The 17,568-nt window shown below is 41.1% G+C and overlaps 1 protein-coding gene across 1 annotated transcript; it reads left to right on the top strand.

Annotated features, from left to right (window-relative positions):
* The first annotated feature begins 989 nt into the window (after window positions 1-989).
* LOC131882749 (uncharacterized) lies at window positions 990-13,904 on the top strand. The gene is made up of 10 exons (XM_059230000.1): window positions 990-1,206; window positions 2,777-2,845; window positions 3,437-3,619; window positions 4,512-4,658; window positions 9,132-9,443; window positions 9,582-9,842; window positions 11,458-11,772; window positions 12,056-12,202; window positions 12,280-12,737; window positions 12,807-13,904. Exons 3-10 carry the CDS (start codon window positions 3,508-3,510, stop codon window positions 13,611-13,613), a joined length of 2,559 nt encoding a protein of 852 aa, XP_059085983.1. The 5' UTR covers window positions 990-1,206; window positions 2,777-2,845; window positions 3,437-3,507; the 3' UTR covers window positions 13,614-13,904.
* Window positions 13,905-17,568: the final 3,664 nt, after the last annotated feature.

The following is a 17,568-nucleotide window of genomic DNA, read 5'->3' on the forward strand; positions in this document are numbered from 1 at the left end:
GTAAAGTGCGAGGTGGAGGCTTCAAAATCGACTTTTTCACAAATATTTATTTCATGGTATGTTTGAAGCATTTGACACAGGTTTTGTAAGATATTTTGCTTTTAGGATCCTCACCAATAGCTTAGAGAGTCGCATTTCGGGACATTTCTGAAGACCCCCTATTTCCGAGCTCTGAAAGAAAAAGAAATAATACCTGCAGTGGGAATAACGACGTGTTAGATCAATTGGCACTACTTGTTTGAGCTTTGCCACCAAGGCCGCCAATCTCATTCAAGCATTGCAAAATCTTTTCTCTGCCTTTGATCTACGTGATTGCTGATGGTTGTAGCCAAGTGCGGTAGGCAATATTGACAAGTGCTAGCTAGTGTTGACTGTTGATGACATCTCCATTTGAACTTGAACTCGAGCTGGAAACGCGACTGTTCTGTTAGATTTACGTGCCTCTCTTTTCGCAGACAATTTGGGGAGTTGTGACTTAGGCAGAGCGACAGACGGCACTCGGACCTTCAGCGACAACGAAGATGGTTTTTGTACAGGGTGGACGGGATATATTGTTACAAGCAAAAGCATATATTGCCGCTTTGAAAGTTGCTCAAGATACACCAGATTATGTATTTAGGCTCTTCAATGAACTCCTTTTCAGTATGATAAATATTAGTCAAATTGATGGCTCTTGACCAAAAATATGCACAGAAAACACCCACTGTCAGCCTCACCGCTGGCACGCTCTGTACTGTCCTTAGAAATGACTTGCTAACCTTGGCATCCGTTCTTCGAAAGTTGTTGTTCAATAAGCGTCGCAATGATTTGAATGCAAAGCAAATGCTGTTGGCATTCGGGGCACCAATTATGAAAGTAAATGGTTCAGCCATATAGTCACTTATGCCGAAGCAAATTCTGTAACAACTTACAGAATCAACCCTGTAGTTATAGTCCTATACAATCGTTCCATATTTCCCTTCTATTAAGTTTTCCCATTTTCAGATTTGTGCAGAGCATTTGATGCGCCTTCGGCAAATGCATTTTTTGCAATCGGATACGACCAATCAGATTTGGCGGGCCCAACCGATGAAGACAGTTGTCGTATTGAATGTGAGGATTCTGCCACCTGCACCAGTTTTGCCTTTCGAGTTGATGAAAACGAGTGCAGATTTTGGAATCTCTCACCTGATTTACCAAGCAGGGAAAACCCGATCTGCATCATAGGTAAGTGCTAACAAAAAGGCGTCAGTGAATGGCTTCAATTTGACTACTATTTCCGCAAGTTTTTAAGAACTTCTAGCTGATGATGGGCGGGGTTGGACTCCGCTAGCCTGGGATACGAAAGATGACATTTCTACCCTTGTATGTATGTCCAGGGTGGTGATTTACATACTTTGAATTATAGTCCATGGTCACATTTTTTTGTGACATTTCGCATCAAAGGGCTCGAAGAAGAGAATCATGTACTCAATCAATCAATCATTGCATATTTCACAAAAATCAATGAAGCCTCAAAGGCATCGGTTTCAAGAGTGTTCGAGAAAGGCCGTATCAAAAAGGTTGTCTATTTCATGCATTGCCTTCCGAATTCAAACGAATGTGTAGCTAAGTGCACTTTTGATCATTATAAAACATGCGTTGAAAAAATTTAATCAGTTAGTGTTCACTACACAAGTGACATGCTATAGCATTTGCAGATGTTTTGGGATTTTAGCAGGAACAGAAAATTGACCTGTTCATTTTTGTAATCTTTGTAATATTGAAAATCCGGATCAATTCCGGATTTAGGTTAAGATGTAATTGGGGCATTTTGGAACCAAAAACAATGAAATTGGACCATTAAATCCCATTTATCTAAGGAGTGGTTCAATAGATCGAATTATAACTTCTAAGTAAGTGCTGACCAAGGGTGTTCCCAAACTTGATTAATTAGGTTTTTGAAAATTTCAGTTTTGTAATGTTCTTAGGCGTGTAAGTTTTCTTAAGAACTCCATGAAGGAATAAAAACCATAGTTTTACCTCGTGATTTTTTTTGAGCTCAAAAAAAATGCCAAGATGTGTGTTTGCTGCTTCCGTCAAATCTTTGAAGGGCATTTTAACCATTGTGCTCCGATGAAGATTGTAGTTGACGCCTGGTGGTGGGAATCCCCACAAGATTCAATTCATTCAAATCACTTTTGAAATAGAGAACAACCCTTGTCTAATGTCTTTGAATTTCGTGCTTTGGCCTTAAGATTGCTCTCCGAACTTTCATCTACAGTAATTTTTGATTGAGAGCTTTTTATTATGCTCCTAAAATGACATTCAATTCAAACATTCTAGGGCCATAAAACTCAAGGGAAAATTCAAAGATGCTCTGTCAATCTGGCCGACTCCAGGATCGCTTTGCATTCCAACGCCGTCAAGCATTTTTCAAAAGAATACGTGGTTTCGGAATATTTTGTGATCCATGTCAGAATGCAGTTTCACCATAATACGTGCAATTGAATCAACTGGTTCAACAGGGGGTGTTTTTTTCCTTTGTTTTTTACTTATTTCCCCTTCATTGTCCACCCATTTCCAGTCCCTTTTACATCAAATGCCTTCGTTACACGTACCTTTGCTTTCCCAAAACACCATAGAAATACACGATTGTGACAAATCCGACCTCCTGAAATCTTGATCCTAGTGACAGACCCGAGTCTAGTCATAATCAGAGTATTTCAGAAGTAAATAAATCCCCTACCGTGTAATTCTGACACTTTGGCGAGGCCTTACTCCATTAATAATTTTCAGTGCTTCAATTCTCTTGCAGAATCACCAAATAGAGTTCCATATGCAAAAAATTTTGATCGCTTCCCCGACGGAACAATAATTGATTCAGGTATGGAATATTTTGTTGCTTTTGATGACTGACTTGGAGAAACGGTTATCTTTTACACAAGGACCGGATTTCAGCGGTATGAAGTTATCTCTTCCGGCACGCAAAGGAAACCAATCGCCACCATTAGAAATCTCATTTCATGGCGCTATGTTCACGAATGGCTGGAATCCAAGTTTCCAGCCACTCGTGAAGATAATAGACATTCTCTCACGTCAAATTTGGCTTCGAGTGGTTTCGAGGGAAAATCATCCCTTCAAAACCGCTTCTTGCAAAAGAAAACCGCATATTCAATAGCGGCGCCATTCTTTGCATGCAGTTTATCCAAGTTCGGATCTCAAAAAGTCGATCGGTCAACACCTTGAATACGTTTGCCATTTCATCATGCCCTCTCATGTGAAGAAAAGAGCTCTCGGGCACGCCCTCATCGCTCTTCCCTTCAAACTCGACGGCATGAAATGGGCGAACGCATTCAAGGTATTTTTGACCTTGTCCACTTTCTTCAAGCCTCATTTTTACAAACGCCACACAAAGAAGGTCCCCGCTATTGTCTAAATAACTATTCTTTCACTACAAAATTGGTTTCAATTTTAGACGCGGCTTTCGAATTTAGCAGCCAAGACGGTTGTTGGCAGGCGTGTGCCAGCAATCCACGGTGTAAAGCAATGTCCATCCAATTTTCCTTTTGCTTATTGCTTCCTTTTGATGGAGACGAGGTGACAACAACAATTCCCATGTCCGTTCCTGGCCATTTTATTACTATTGGAAAGATATATGGTAAGACACAGCTGCCGATGACCACTTGTTACGTACATTGATATTCAGTAAATGACGCTAATTGGTTTAGAACCGAAAGATGGCAATAACACAATGCATGAATGTATAACGTCAGCATATTCCTGTTTGATGGGCACAATTAGTCGAGGATTTAGCTTTATTTAGCCTTTAGTGCCGAAGTGTCGAGTTCAATTCAAAATGGGTAAAATAGATTCAAAAAGAAATCTATAGAGTGGGAATGTTTAATTAACCACCGACTTCTGGAAATACTATGGACTGCGAACAAGCTTCCCGCCGAATCTACTTGCTCTTGGTCATAGACACTCTGAAACACTTTTCGAATTCAAGTAATGAAATAAGAAACATAGATCTCTTCACCTAAAGGCAGGTCATTTTTATATCATTTGGTTGTTAAGTTGATCGTTTCAAAGTTTTGTTGGCCAAAACTTATGTAGCTGATCAAGAGAAGCCCGAAATTTCGAATTTTATGTTTTGTTTGCTACTTAACTTTGACCATATCTTCTGTGTTCCCTAAGCATGGTTTTGGTTTCAAATGTTGTCAAGTTTATCTATTCAACCAGATCTTGTGCTTGCATGATGTGATATTTGGAATAAGATGAACGTTTAAGTACATACGAAATTTTGGCTTCCGTTCGCAGTCCACATCTCTAGAAGTCCGTGATTTAACTGACATTCAAAAGATTGGATTGGATTTCTCATGACATCTGAAGACAAGTTGAATTATCTAATTGATAGATTGAATGATTCGGTGATTAATCAATCGATTCATTCATAGTCAATCGATTGATTGTTCAATAACTCGCTCATTCATCGTAAAAGGAACATCCTTATCTAACACCACATTTTCACATTTTCACATTTTCCTTACCAGGTGACGAAACCGCTTGCGACTACGGAAAAGCAACAAAAGGCAGTATGGAACTGGTCAGTAGACCAGACGAATGCATCGCTTATGGTTTGTGTCATCAAGACTTTGGAACTCCGGATTTCCCTGCCCCGCAATGTTATCTGGCTAGTGGTGAGTTTTGAATTACTCTTTTGGTGAAGTTGACAAGTGGACCAGCCAGCTGTCACTTGAACTTTTTATCTTCTTCTGACACACTCAAAGCAACACTTTATCAACTCTACATATAGTATTGTATCCAATCTCAGGCAAGCAACTTGCTTAGTGATCTTGGGTGATTATCCATGAAGCATAATCTCCTATTCAGATATGCCAAAAATGTTTGTGAGGCTAGGGCTCAAATATATTTTGAACTGCAATTCTCGGACAAGAATTACCACTCACAGTTTTTTTTGTTCCAGTCGGCCCTCATTGTGCGTGCGTGCGATGGGGATTGACATTGAGCACATTTTTGGGGTACATTTAGAGTTACGGACTTCCGGAGATTTCCAGAAGTTCGTGATTTATGGCGCATTTGGACTATAACGGAAAGCCAGGATTGTATTACGGGTTGACGATTGAAGTAGGACCAATGCTGGGGCGAATCTGGACTCAAGTCCGAGTGCAGGCGAGTCATTTTCTCGATTTCGGAGAAATTGCCCGGACTCGAGTCTTTTAGAAAGAACTCATCAAAGAAAATTTTCATTTTCTGGTCAAAATTTCACAATATGAGTCTTTCTGCTCGACTTTCGTAAAGTGAAAAAACTCGAGTCTTTTGCCGGACTCGCCCAAGCATTCGCCCAGCAATCGCCCTACGTAAATGCCTCTCAGGGTGCATTTCGGTCGCCTTTACACTACGATGGAAAACCAAGATTGAATCCGGTTTGAGGATAAAAGTAGCAGTAATACTCACTGGGGCGAGTTTCTCGCAATATGAGTCTTTTTGTTCAACTTGAGTGCAATGAAAGACTTGAGCCCTCTGCTGGAGTCGAGTCTTTTGCCGAAATCGCCGGTTTCCATTGTATTGTAAAGGCGTCCTTAGACTGGACTACATCCAGTCTCTTGTTTTTAATTCGTCTATAAAGTCCATTAGTCCACAAAGGAAAAGTCTCTTATCATGGCGGGAACAGTTGCCATGATTTTAATTTTTCGTTGTTGTGTGAGGAATGCAGCTGTGTGCTTCCTAAATGAACGCGATCAGCTAGAGTTCAATCATATATTTCATACCGATTCGACATTTGCAACTATTGCTGCTTGCTGATTTTGCCACTGGTTTTAAAGATCAAAGTGTGTTTGCAATGTATCGTTTCATTTGGCAATTCATCTCACAAAGTGGTGTTCCTGCAAGGAATGATCGAGCATGGTTGAGAGGTAGAGAGCGGGGAAAAACATGATCAAAAAATAAAAAAAATAAAGACTTCAACAATTTTACGGATCTTGACTAATGCTAAGTAGACTGAAAGTCAAGATGAGCTGAAATTTGAGCTAATGAGCTAAATTCTCCATGTCTAAAAAGTGACTTATCTGAGAGCTATCAAAACGTTCACAGAAACTCTTCTTCAAGCTGGAATGGTTCAATTTTTGTGGAAATTTAGTCAGTTTTTAAATTCACATACCGACCTATTCAGATAATTGTCAAAACCCAATAAAGGTGGTCGCCCCGGAAAAAGATATGGGAATAGTTGCTGCAAATGATAGAAAGTTCGAGGAACATATCCAAATTAGGATGCAAATTGTTAAGGTCAAGGGGTCCCTTAGTGACATACATGATGTCAAGTCAGGTGTTCTCCAGGGCTCCATCTTTGGGCCCCTCCTTTTCAAAATACTATTTGCCCTGCTTCAAAAGCTTAGTATTACTGCCAGTCTCTCTTCTTATGCTGACGATACAAAGTTAGTTTCTGGTAGGAATGGCCAAGATTACACTAGCCTTGTAAAGGACCCCAGAAATAATCTATTCTTGGGTTACTAAGAGTCATATGGCCCAGAACGGAATGAAATTCCGCTCAATGACATTTGGGTCAACTCTTTTAAATACTCCACTCGTAGATAATGGAGGTAAAGATATTGAGCAGGTCTCATTTATGAAAGATCTAGGTGCAGTCCTACAAAATGATGGAAAGTTGGATGAGCATATCCAGTTGAAGGTGGGTAAAGCCTTTCAAATATGTTGTTGGATTTATCACACGTTTAAGTCCAGAGATAGTGTCACGCTGCTAATTCTGAAAAAGTCGATTGTTCAGCCACATCTTGAATATTCTTCACCCATTTGGGCTCCAATGAGTTCAGCAGGTTTGCAAAAGGTCGAACAAGTCCAAAGATGTTTCACTTGGATCATCACAGGAATGATGGAGCTCTCATATTGGGAGAGACTAGAAAAGTTGGGACTGTACAGTGTTCAGAGAAGGTACGAAAGGTATCTGATACTGTTCGTCTTCAAAAGTATCCATGAGCCATGTCCCATCCCGGGTTTTAGGGTCAATTGTAGTGACCGTAGAGGCTTAATGTGCGTCAAACCGTCGTGATCCCTGATGGCCGCTAAAGCATCTTGATTTGTAACTATAAGATCATATACCAATCGTAAATGGCGTGGGCAAGTCCGATGTTACAGTGCCAAACACAATAGGAGGCCCACTACAGTTTGAAACGGGACCCCCAAGGGCGGCCGTGACCACTTTTCAAGAGTAGCGCAACATTGGACAAATGTTAGCCACCCTATGGTAACACATGTCCTTGGAAAGTATTACACGCGTACTCAGAATGGCTGCGCCGGTACTTAACGTATGTCTCAATCAAGTTTGCGGATGACTCCAAGGTCCTTTGCAAAGTTGGCGATTGTGTGGACAAGTTGTATTTACAAGACCAATTGGATCCCTTGGCTATTTGGGCTGATAACAATCGTGTGGAGTTGAACTCCAAAAAGTGCAGTGTTCTTCAGTTGGGAAGATATATGTCTCTTGGATCTTATGATGTGTGGCTTTCACCAATAAAAGGGGCGAATTTACAAAATAATCTGGGCCATATGATCGATCCTGGGATTCTGGGATCCTGGGCTAATATTCAGCCTCCATTGCTCAAGTACTGCAGCGAAGGCTAACACCTTCTTGAGGTTTCTTAAGCGTAATTTTGTATCTCAATTGATGACAAAGCTGTTCAAGACGTACGATGTGAGAACTTAATGGAATACACGTCTCAGATGTGGTCTCCACGATTTTTCAAACATGTCGATCTGCTTGAAAGCTGGTTAGATATATGCAAAGGAGGTTCGGCCGCAAGATACCCTCTATTTGGCACATACCTTACGAAGACCGACGCCAACCTCTTGGATTGGAGCACTTCTCAGTTCGAAGAGCCAGATTTGATCTGCATCTCACGTTCAAAATACGGAATGGAATGGTTGCTACATTGCCAATCCGAGTTCATGGCCGTCAGCGCTGTATTCTAAAAGACAAGTGGAGGTGCGGCGAAAGGTGATCTCCGTGTCCCTCAATGTGGCCTTGATTCGAGAAGAACATCCGCTTGCGTTCGTGGAGCTATTCTGTGGAGCTCGGTTCCCATTGAAATTCGGAACCTACCCACACTATGAGTGCTCAATCGAGGCCTTCTGTCTGTGCAGTTGTGATCTGATCTTTGTATCCGTCCGTATGGCACTCGTCTCGTTGTTTCTGGTCTGCGACTTCTCCGTGGCCCACACGTTCCTTCGTCTCCATCCTTCTTTGTTTTCTCTCTTCTTTCTTTAAAATTACCAGGACTCTACTGATGCATGGAAGGGTGTTTCGGAGTGGTGGCAACAAAAAACAATCTGGTAGTCTCAAGTCTGCGGCTTTCACGGTTCGCCCGTGGAGCCCGTTCAAAGTTGACCGAGGCGAGCGGTGTTTGAACACTCAAGTCCTACACGCCTGTCAAGAAAATGGCTCAATAGCTGGTAAATCCTTCACCTGTGTTTCAAGATAATTTAAAAAAAGCCCGATAAATTTCAATTACATTGCCTCCCGATGAACCGTTCCATGCACAGGCAATAGTCATTACTCATCTGAATGATTATGGATTAGGCATAACCATGGTGGCGATATATTCAGGTCAACTAATCCCAACCAAGCTCACTTAAATGAATGGTCAGTCAGTCACATTTCCCTTCTTTTGGGTCCAACAAGGCCTCGTTGGGAAACACTGGTGCTTCACGTAACATATTTTTACGATATCCGGCTTTTGTTAGAGCTGTTTTAGGAGGGCCAATCATATTTCATTCTTACCATGCAAAGCTAAGATTCTTGCACCCATGTATTAACCCAAGTGCTGTACTGTAAATTGACCTCAGATTAGTCTAAAAAATCCGTTTTAAGAAAAGGAAAGAAAGCCATTTCGTGGCAAGGAGTTGCATTCAGGGGTTGATGTTCAGAATTTGGAAACATTATCAATCATTCAGATCAACGCCAGATCAACGCCAGATTGCCAGGATTACCTGAACTGCGTTAAGCTACTTCATTCAATGTCTATTTACGTCGTTTTACCCATTACCTTCAGTCCTGCAAAGTGGACACGGTGCTTGTAGTTGGACATAACCACCAAATGAAGGTCCTTAGATGTCAATCGGTACCTTTTTCACTCCAGAAATGCCGCCGGAACCCATTGATATTGGTGACGGGCAATCCATTACCGTGGACTTGGATTGGCCAAATGCGTTGGTAAATCGGGGAGCTCTCCAACCACTCTTCCCGGTTGAGATAGAATCGGCCACAACGTATGCCTCGTGCCTCAAAGCTTGTGTCGAGCAATCATGCTTTGCTCTATTGTTTGATGTGGGCACGAGCGGGTTTGGTTGCCGTCTGGCCATAGACCCTTTCACCTTTGAAGCATTCGGTTCATACGAAATGCACATATCGTTCTTCAGACAAAAAGGCTTTGAGCCGCTCCCTGTGGAAGGTAAAACAAACGGGTGTTTTCATTTCTGTCTAAGGGTTTCCCGGCCATTGCGTCACGATATCCTTTTTCCCGTTGTCCAATTAACTTTTTCGCCCACCCATTGACCATGGACTATCAAGATTGTGTTCTCATTCATAGAATTATGCCAGGACCAAAGCAAACTCCCACTCAATTTGGAATATGGCAGTGCTTATTACGACGAGTACCGGGAGTTAACAACCAGCAGCTATTTAGAGTGCCTGGGAAGATGTTCTGTAGGTAGATGTCCCCGCCGGATCATTTATCACCCACAAGATCAAGCGTGTTGGATTTTTGATGCCTCTGAGGTCTTTGTCCAAGATTCGGGGGCGGACCCTTCGACACCCCCTGACAAACATTCCGGGCAGCAATGCGTTGTCAGTGAGTATAATGCAAATCGTTGATTTTACTTTAGATTGTCAAAACATAATAGCAACCGAATTTGCAAAGATTCGATGAGCATATCTGATTTATGGTGGGTAAGCTTTTCAAACGTGTGATTGGATATACCGCAAGTGTAAGTCCAGAGATAGCGTCACGATGCTAACTCTGTACAAGTCGATTGTTCAACCACATCTTGAATATGCTTCACCCATTTGGGCTCCAATGAGTTCAACAGGTTTGCAATAGGTCGAACAAGTCAATTCAAAGATGAATCAAATGATGAAAGATCACCAGGAACACAGAACACGGTGGTTATATTTTTTGGTTAAGTGTTTGCACGAATGCCAAAACATCTGGATATGTTTTCACTTGTCAAAGAGACGGAAGGAACAACTTTTGTGTAATACTTTATCATACTTTACTTAAAAATGAAGACACTTTAATTTTCAAATTTGCAACTTTTTGCAATGACCAATTTCTACTTACTAGCAATGTTTTTATTCAACGTTAATAGAGGTTTGTCAAATTCAAGATTAAACTTAATTAAAATTGCGATTGTCAAATATTGGATCACAACTGTGAAATATTGACATTATGTGGATTTTAAATCATATTGCAGACTACTTACAGATGTTTTCACGTGTTGCAAAACAGTGAAATACTTTCATTTATATTTTGGCCATAGAAAAAGCATGTTATATATCTTGGCAATACCTTCAAGATATAACCGGAGCAATTTGTAATCATAATTCTAGATCAACCCTACATTCAAGGACTAACTCGGTCGGTCAACTCGAACTCGTTGGTAGACCAAATATCATATTAAAAAATTGAAAGCTAATAAATGGACGAATTGTAACCTTTCATTTTAATAGTACTGGGGATTACATTCCCTGTAGCCGCTCGAAAAGATCATTTGAGTGAAAATAGTAAAAAATGCCAAACGGCTTAAATAATGCAAAGATATTGGAAATGCATGTGAAATTCTTGTTCTGCCTTTGAGAACAATGAGTGCCCCTTAAAGAAGAAAATATTAGGTGTCCGTTTTTATTTGTCTGCTGTACCTGCCTTTGAGAACAATGAGTGCCCCTTAAAGAAGAAAATATTAGGTGTCCGTTTTTATTTGTCTAATCATTTGGCACGATTCTTGGCAAACGAAACTTTCAGACGCTAACCACACCCACAGACGGAGAACCAATAACTGATACCGGACATGAACCAGCCAAAGCCATGATGAATCTATGGTACATTACCATAATATACTAAGCGTGCAATCTTCAAATGGTTCATCCAAAAGATTTCTGGTCCAGGTGCTACTATTTCCCCGAAATCATGCTCTTTGAAGGTTCATTTTTAGAGAAAAATCAGGCATAAAGTCAGAAAAAATGCTGATTCGTAACAGGAAAAACGATTGTTTGCCCCTGTCAATTTAGCAATTGAAAGTTTGCTTACTATTTCCTTGTTTTCTTTTGGAACCCAAGATAAACAAGATCACTAACGTCCGCAACTCATCTAGTCCTGTTGAGATTTTTCGCTTTCATAGTGTACCAATAGTCGTTTTTGACCCAAATGAACTGCAAAGTGATCCCAAAATTGATTTTGTTCTATCCAGGACCTGCACTCCAGGGACGGATCCGTCCCAAATACTCCTTTTTGCAAGAGGAGCCAACCGACTCCTACGCGGTATACGCGGAACCTCGTGAACGACATTACGTCCCAGACGTCTCAGACGGTGACAGTTCAAGCCCTGGACGCAACCAATGTTGGGAATACTGCAGCCAAACTCCGTGGTGTCAAGCGGTTCTCATACCTTCAGAAGAGCGTACTACATGCTATGTTTATGACCGGGAGGAAAATCTAACAACGATTGCAAATGATCGCCCAAGAAACTCGTTAATATACTACGCCATGATTGGAAAAAGATTCAGTAAGACCACCGTATGCATTGTACCATACAAAAATGAGTATATGATGGTCCAGTTGAGAATTAGCCTTCCTGATAAGTTGATGCTTTCCAATAGTGACAGTATCAACTATGGTGTATGAAATCTTGGCGATTTTCAACTCCCAAGGGACGGCATTAAACAACATTCTAATCCTATTTGCAGCACGTCCGTCAACAATGTCAATCACTTCCACATAAAAAAAAATGCTCGGCTAGTTCTTTGCTATTATTGGATTGATTATCATGTTTTGTTACTTTTTTTCAGCCGACGAGAACTTCTGTGACAATGGTGGAATATTTCGTAGAGAATCCCTCGATTTTTTTCCATATGCTTATCAGGAGATTTGCAATTATATGGAACTATGTTCCAGAACTTCAGCACTTGGACCAACCTTCTGTCATGTAGGTCGAGGTAAGATGGAACACGGCTCTCGACCTTCGAAGTGAATCATCAAACCCTGTCACCAGAGACGTTTTAATTCATTTCAGAGACCAAACCACCACCATTGATTGTGAAAGGCTGCGATATGCAGCCTTTTATTGCCCCTCTAAATACTGTTGATTTCCCCAAATCTGCATTGGACCAATCTTTTTCATCAAAGTTGCCCAATACTCCCTCTTACGAGGCTTGCGTTCAAAAATGCAGTTGGAAACAATTGTGCCTTGGAATGGCGTTCGTTCCTTCTACACAAGAATGTTACTTGTTTGACTATGTTCCCACCACAACAGCCACACGGGCCAATTTCTCAGAGGCCTTGACACGTAATGGTAACAGTGATGACGAGTTGGTGGAGGCTTTGATGGCTTTTGATATTCCGGATTGCCCACCTTGTGTTCAACGAGTCCTGATGCAAGAGCAAATCTCCTTCAAAGATGAGATTCAATGCACTCTCACCTCCCAAGAGTCATGCTCAGAGGTGTACAAGACCGTATTCAAGACCCAAGAGGTATGATGATAGTTCTGAATTGCTTGGTATTCGCATATCTAATGAAGAACGGTATTTGTCCCGTTGAAGGTCGAGGAGTGTAAAGAGAGCTTTGTGAAAAACTGTCACATAGAATATGAGATGGTGCCCAGGACGGAGAAGGTCGAGATTTGCCATTCGCCTTTGACCCGAGATTGCAATGAAGAGGGCCCCGAGACTTGCACCACCGAATTCGAGACCGTGTGTGACACCACCTATCATGAGAACGAAGTCACCGATGACGTGGCCAACTGCAACACCGTCAAGGAAGATGTGTGCGACTCCGATGGAGAAAACTGTCGAATGGTGCCGCGACAAGTGTGCCAAGTGGACACTGTATCCAGTAAGAAGCTCACCCCGGAAATGAATTGCCGTCAAGAGGCTCGAGAGGTGTGTGGACCCGAGATCTGTCCCATTGTCCAAGGAGAGCGCATTTGCGTCGATGAGCTCAAGACTTTTGTGCAGGAGGTGCCGCAAGAGAAATGCCAGATCTCACCCAAGACGGTTTGCGACAAAGTCCACAAGATCGTTCCGAAATTGGAGATGAACCAAGAGTGCATTGATGTGCCCCAAGAGATCTGCCAGACTGTGCAGGTTGAGGCCAATAAAGAAAAGATCCCCATTGTGAAAGAGTGGTGTCCTCCCGCTGAAGGAGACTCTGCTGAAGGAGACTCAGCTGAAGAGGATATGTCCGGGGAGGTAAACTCATCAGCATCATCATCCGAAGAAAGTTCATCGATCGAAGACGATGGCTCAGCAAGGCTTCTCCGTACTCCCCCTCTTTTGGAAGAACTAGCCATCACAAAGCGCGGATCAAGAAGAACAAGGGCACATGGACCAAGTGACATTGGCCAGTAGTAGCTTCTAGAAATCGCTGAGGAATAGTAGTCATGATTTAAGGACGCCTTGGATGGCTATTGCCGTCGGGGATGTTATCATGTTCGACAGTGGGATTTCAAAGTTATCTTTATTCCATAAATCTTTGGAAATTGTTATTACTTGTAAATCTAGATATCATAACTTTAAAGCATCTAAATTCCCGAGAAAAAAAAGCCCTGAATCGGACTTATAATGTTAAAACTCATGCAGCAATGGACAAACAATAAATTCTGACAACGAAGTGCCGGAATAAAATCTGTATCACACCAACTCGTGTTGAACATTTATCAATAGTGTTTTTACATTAGCCAAGTACACGACAGATTCGTTGGGCTGACTTTGTACCCAAAGCGGCATAGCTGGGCAACCTTGGAGATCAAACACAACAATCAACTAATTAGATTTTTTCATCCAATGTCCGTTTTCAAAAATGTTCCTGTCGCCCGTCTGCCTGTTACTACCAAGACCTTCAGTGAAAAGGATTCTACATCACCATGTGCTGCTTTCTTGCACTCACGTGTGACTGAAGTTCAACCAGTTCTACCTGATACATCCAATTGATGGTTGGATTGCCAAGACACAATCATGTTCTTTGATTAGAATTGGATCCAATTATTATTAGCCTTTGACAAAGAACATTATATATGGGTCTCATGTGACCTAAGTGAAGAATCTCAATCATTGAACCAATATTGTTCATCACCTAATTATTGATCATGGCTTTTCAAGATCTAATATCAAAAGTTCTGAGAGCAAGAGTGTCAAATAAGAACTGAACGTTTTTGGACACTGACCACTCCATCGACATATGACAGAGGTACAACTTTTGCTTGTCAAGGACCTTACAAGTGGAAATTGTTTTTGAATAGATATCTTTCCCGAAAATGTATCGACTTGCTTCAGACATCTGCGCATCATTTGGCCAAATGCCGGGTCCATTTGATGATAAAGATATTGTTTGATTTGTTACGCCCTCTGCTCTATAACCAAAAAGAGGTGTAAGGGTTACCCACTCCCCAAGTGCCCAGCCTCAATCAAGGTTTCGCCGTTGTTCACTTTCTTGCATATTGGCAAATTTAAACAAATATATAAGTTTTTCTTTTTCTTACATACCCAAGTCCTACTGATGGCGATTCAATAAATGTTGAATTCTTTGTGTGCGATGGCTGACTGGTAGACCAATTTCTTTATTATCCCAGATTTTACACGCAGAGTTTTAACACTAGATGATTGCCAAGAACAGGGTTCAACTTTATGATATCTGTAACTCGAATTGATGCCTTTCCTTCTTGAAAACGTTGAAAAGTGATGAGCTATTCTATGACCGCTTTCAGGGATATAGCACTTGACACAATGATAAACAAGACCTTCAAATAAGATGAACATGGTTCACTCTATCTAGAACTCTATCTAACTATGCTTAGGGAACTGAGGAGACATGTTCGTTCAAAGTTAGTAAACACTTCATAAAACTTGAATTTTCGGCCTGCTCTTGGTCAGCTACATAAGCTTTTGACAACATAACTTTGAAACGATCGACTTTGCATATAAATGATATAAAATTGACATACTGTTAATTAAAGTGATCAATATTTTTACTTTTATTTCTTTAATTTGAAAAGTGGCTCAGAGTGGCTGTAAATCGCCCAACGTTTGACACGCGTTTATCCAATTCCTTGCTAATTCCAATGATACAATCAGCCTCAGCAAAACGGTTTCCTATTAATAAAATCACATTTGTACATAGAGTTTGAATATATAAAAACTTCACATGAACTTACAAACAGAATGGGAATAAACGTTTAGTTGGAGATTTAAGATGTTTGGATGTGTATATACACTTCACTTCTCACTTGTCCTTCCACGAACTGTTCTCTCGTCGAAAGTAGATGCAGGAACGCAAGTCGGGGTGGTACTAATTAGTAAGTTACCCTTTTACAGTGGCTATGACCAAGAGAAGGCCGATTTGCCGGGAAGCTCGTTCGCAGTCAATGTTTCTAAAAGTCCGTGACAGTATCTATGTACTACTGATGTGAAGCAAGCACCGACAGGGCAAGTAGTCCGGTGCTTAACTTGCCCAAGTAGGAACTTGCCCAAACTTGGGTTTGTACACAGACCCTTGAGGGTAAAATAATAATAATAATAATAATCTTTATTGCGACTCTTGGTCATGTCATGGCGTAAAAGTAACTATAAAATAAAATCTGATGTATATACATTATACAAAATGGTGAAACAAGAAGAATGTCAAAAAGGTAAATGCAATAAAATAGTTGACTAGAAAGGGATATCACAATGAGTATGNAGATATTGTTTGATTTGTTACGCCCTCTGCTCTATAACCAAAAAGAGGTGTAAGGGTTACCCACTCCCCAAGTGCCCAGCCTCAATCAAGGTTTCACCGTTGTTCACTTTCTTGCATATTGGCAAATTTAAACAAATATATAAGTTTTTCTTTTTCTTACATACTCAAGTCCTACTGATGGCGATTCAATAAATGTTGAATTCTTTATGTGCGATGGCTGACTGGTACAGGTTGTACCACTTAAAATCGGCCAAAGCTTTAAATGTTAATAACTCATCTGATTTTGAATTTAGCACGAAATTGAAGACACCATTTGATTTGTCATTGGTTTGTTTACATTTTCTCGAAAAATTGTGTTTGAAGGTGCTAAAGGACGAAAATGGCTCTTGATAAGGCTATTAGGAGGAAGATCATTTGCCTTCATAATCAAGGATTGTCTGAGAGGGACTTAGCTACGAGGTTGCTGGAGGCCAAATCCATTGTTCATGACACAGTTTCTCGATACTAAAAGACTAGGACAGTTGAGAGCAAGCCTCGCAAACCCAGATTTCGACCTGTGCGAACCAGGCAGCTTGTTAACAAGGTCAGAAACAAATTAATCTGGAATCCCCACAGAAGCCTCGGGGATATGTCCAATGAGTATGATATCCCTAAAACCACTCTAAGAAGGGTATTAGAATTCGACCTCAAGAAGACATGCTTCAAATTCACTCAAAGGCAAGTGCTCTCCAAGGCCACTGTGGCCAAGAGGTTGCAACCAGGCCGCATTATTCGAGATAAGATTGCCTGTGCTCCACATCCTGCCACAATTTGGAGTGATGAAAAGATTTTCACAGTCCAAAGAGCTTGGAACCGTCAAAATGATAGATTGTATGCCTGCAACCTTGAGGACATTCCCCTCTACAATAATCAGTCTTTATTTGCCAGCATCCAGCCCAGGTGTTGGTTTGGGCAGGGGTATCTGATGATGGCCGCAAGACTCCTCTAGTGGTCATCCCTGAGGGTACCAAGGTCAACTCAGATGCTTGCATCAATGTTTTTGAAGAGGAGTTGCTCCCTTGGATTCACCAACAGCATTGGGAGCATGGATATGCTTTTATGCAAGATGGGGCTCCAGCCCACACCTCCAAGAAGACTCAAGGCTGGTGCAAGGGCAATTTGATGGATTTTTGGGAGAAGAATACTTGGCCACCTTCCTCTCCAGACTTAAACCCTATGGACTTTCCATTTAGGCAATTTTAGAGAAGAAGTTGGGAGGTAAAAATTACCCAAATGTCACAGTCTTAATAACAGCCTTAAAGGCTGCATGGGATGAAATTGCTGATCTGGTGCAGAGAATTTGCCTGTCAGTCATACAATGCTTTAAGACTGTAGTGAAGAATAAAGGCAGATATGTTGAATGAAACCTGAACACTATTTTTTAATCATGAAATCTTACAAATGCTTGATTACATCGATTTTTATCTATGATTGATGAACTTTTCACAATTTGCAATTTTATGTGCCCGATTTTAAGTGGCACACCCTGTAGACCAATTTCTTTATTATCCCAGATTTTCCACGCAGAGTTTTAACACTAGATGATTGCCAAGAACAGAGTTCAACTTTATGATATCTGTAACTCGAATT

This window comes from Tigriopus californicus, chromosome 6 (genome assembly GCF_007210705.1).
Source record: "Tigriopus californicus strain San Diego chromosome 6, Tcal_SD_v2.1, whole genome shotgun sequence".
NCBI classification, from domain to species: Eukaryota; Metazoa; Arthropoda; class Copepoda; order Harpacticoida; family Harpacticidae; genus Tigriopus; species Tigriopus californicus.